A 2,620-nucleotide genomic window follows, 5' to 3' on the forward strand; every position below is an offset into this window, starting at 1 on the left:
GGGCCAAGGTGGTGGGTTGGGTGGGTGGGAGGTCAAGGAGGGGGGCTTTCGGAGCAGATCCCAAGCCGCCGAGGTCATGAGTATGGGATACAAGAGGGGATTGGGGTTTTTTTTGCCATGCAGGGATGCCCTTTTCTGAGGGAGTTGCGAAGAGGGTGAGGTGGCGGAAGGCAGCTGAAGCTGCATGCAACTGACCACGTCAGCCGTCGCCGCTGCGCGCCCCCCCGCGGCACATGCAACCGCTGAAGTGGCCTAACGAACCCAGATCGTACCGTTAGAGACACAGAAGAGGAGCAACAAGGCGGCGACGACCGCGGGGCCCATGCGAGGAGGTGCCATAGCGGCAGCGCCGGCTGTCTGTCGTGTGAGGTGATCAGCTCCGACAGCAGCAGGGTCGAGCGAACTAAAGCGTGATCGAACGAACGCCTCAAAGTCACTATGCAACCGAACGACGAGGTGCGTATATTGAATCGAGGGCAAACTTTGGTGCAGCTGAGGAGGCGGGAGGCTCTGAGCTGCAGAACACTGGATACACTAATAAAAGATTTATTTTCTCTGATCAGACTCAAACGCGGCCCCTGGTGCACAACGTTTCTGCGGGGGTGATCTCGTCATCGACACCGTCAGTCTGTACTGACTCGCTCTATACAGAATAATTCATAGTAAATTTATGTAACCTAGTTCAATTGGCCGCATCAGCACCCCCGTGCAGCTGTATGCTTCCCCGTGTCACCCGCGGGCCATGTGAGCGCGGTTTGCAGCGCGCTTCTTGACTCACATTGAGCCGTGGTTTGGAACAAATCAAATTGAAAGTCCTGGGATTTGCTGAAGAAAGATCCACGAGGTTGATGTGGGGGTGGTTCGTCCAAACTTGTTGCTGCCTTTGAGGGGCCCTCGGCAGTCAACCTCAACGGCAAGGGAGACGAAAACTTCAATCTGACCCCGAAACAGCTCGCGACTATGAACGGCAGCGTGTCAGGCACGGCGGCGCCGCTGGCGCTGTCGACCGCAAACCTTGCGCGGCGGGGTGCTGCTCTGGCCGATCAATTAGATATTGTGATACCTACAATCCGCAATCTGGACTTCCTGGAGCAGTGGCGGCCCTTCTTCCAGCCATACCATCTGTAAGGGCACCGCGCTCCTTCGAAACTGCGCGCCCGGGTCAGTTTTGGCAGCTGGGCTGTCCGGGCCACTGGCGACTGAGCCGTGTGGCACACCACCACAGCGGCACGGCACTGCAACACGGCCGCTTCAGTGGCGCCGTGACGCTTAAACAACGCTCTGGAGAGGCGCCCACGGCGTGCCCATGCCTACAACCCTCCCTGCTGCACTCACCCTCCTCCTTCCCCCGCCCCCCCTACTGCCCCGCCTCCTGCCCGCCTCCCCTCCCCTGCCCTCACCTCTCTCCCTCAAAAATTGGCACACCTCCCAGAATCATAATCCAAGACGGGGACCCCACCCGCACTGTGCGCGTGCCAGAAGGATATGACTACGAGCTGTACAACAGGTGCAATTCATGAGGGGCAAGACTTGTCATTGGCAAACAGCAGCAGCGGCAGGGGCCAGATCGCAGGCTCAACCCACTGCACCCATCGAACCGCTTTGCACTAGAGCCAGCGAGTGCTTCCAGTGGAGCTGGACGCAGCTTGGCCTGTGTGTGTGTGTGTGTGTGTGTTTGTGTGTGTGTGTGTTTGTATGTGTGTGTGTGTGTGTGTGTGTGTGTGCGCGCGCGCGCATGTGCGTTCGAACATGCCGGTGTGTGGGTGTGCATGCGTGTGTGTGTGCATGCATGCGTGTTTTCTGTGTGTGTGTTGCCTCCCTGCCCTCATGGAGGGCATCGCAGCTCTTCTCTAAATCAAGGTACCACAACAATACAATAACAAAGCGACCCTGGCAAAACCATGTCTGCCCGCCGCGTTTTGTCAGGGATGACATAGAGAAGCTGCTGGGGGACAAGGCGTGGTGCATCAGCTACAAGGACAGCGCCTGCCGCTGCTTCGGCTTCCTGGTGTCTAAGAAGCGCTACGTCTTCACGATTGATGACGACTGCTTCGTTGCAAAGAACCCACGAGGGGAGGTGAGAGCCTGAAATGGCATTCGAGCTTGTGTTTGAGTGTGTGTGCATTCGTGTGCGTGCGTGAGTGTACGCACGCGTGTGTGTGTGTGTGTGTGTACGCGTGTGTGTGTGTGTGTGTGTGTGTGTGTGTGTGCGCGCGCGTGCGCGTATGCGTGTGCATGTGTACGTGTTTTTGCGCGCGCACAAGCGTGCCGCACGCTCGTGCGCGGCGAGGGGACACGTGGACGCCACATGCGGCCGCGAGCTTGCACGCCAACACGCTCTCGCGCGGCGGATGCCTGCACATTGTTACGGGGGCCAGTCTGCCTTGCAGATTTCCCTGTTGTCTTGCTTCATGACATGAAGGCCCCAGCGCTGCCCTTGCTGCTGCCCTCCCCTTCCATGGCCCCATCCCTTGCTTGCCCTTCCTCCTCTCCTTGCCTCTCCCTCGTTTCCCTGTGCTCACACCCTAGCCACTGGCAAGGGTGTGACACACCCCCACACACACCCTCCTGCACTACCCCCTCAAACCCATCGACCCAGCCCCACCCCACCCCACCCGAC

General features: G+C 58.9%; 1 protein-coding gene across 1 annotated transcript; it reads left to right on the plus strand.

Annotated features, from left to right (window-relative positions):
* Nucleotides 1-1,926: 1,926 nt before the first annotated feature.
* Nucleotides 1,927-2,089, plus strand: MNEG_16107 (hypothetical protein; the record flags this gene model as incomplete). Its single annotated transcript, XM_014035422.1, has 1 exon — nt 1,927-2,089. A coding segment is annotated over one exon (163 nt), but the record flags the coding sequence as incomplete, so codon positions are not given.
* Between the last annotated feature and the right edge of the window lie 531 nt (nt 2,090-2,620).

The sequence above is a fragment of the Monoraphidium neglectum genome (assembly GCF_000611645.1).
Source record: "Monoraphidium neglectum strain SAG 48.87 unplaced genomic scaffold scaffold05992, whole genome shotgun sequence".
NCBI classification, from domain to species: Eukaryota; Viridiplantae; Chlorophyta; class Chlorophyceae; order Sphaeropleales; family Selenastraceae; genus Monoraphidium; species Monoraphidium neglectum.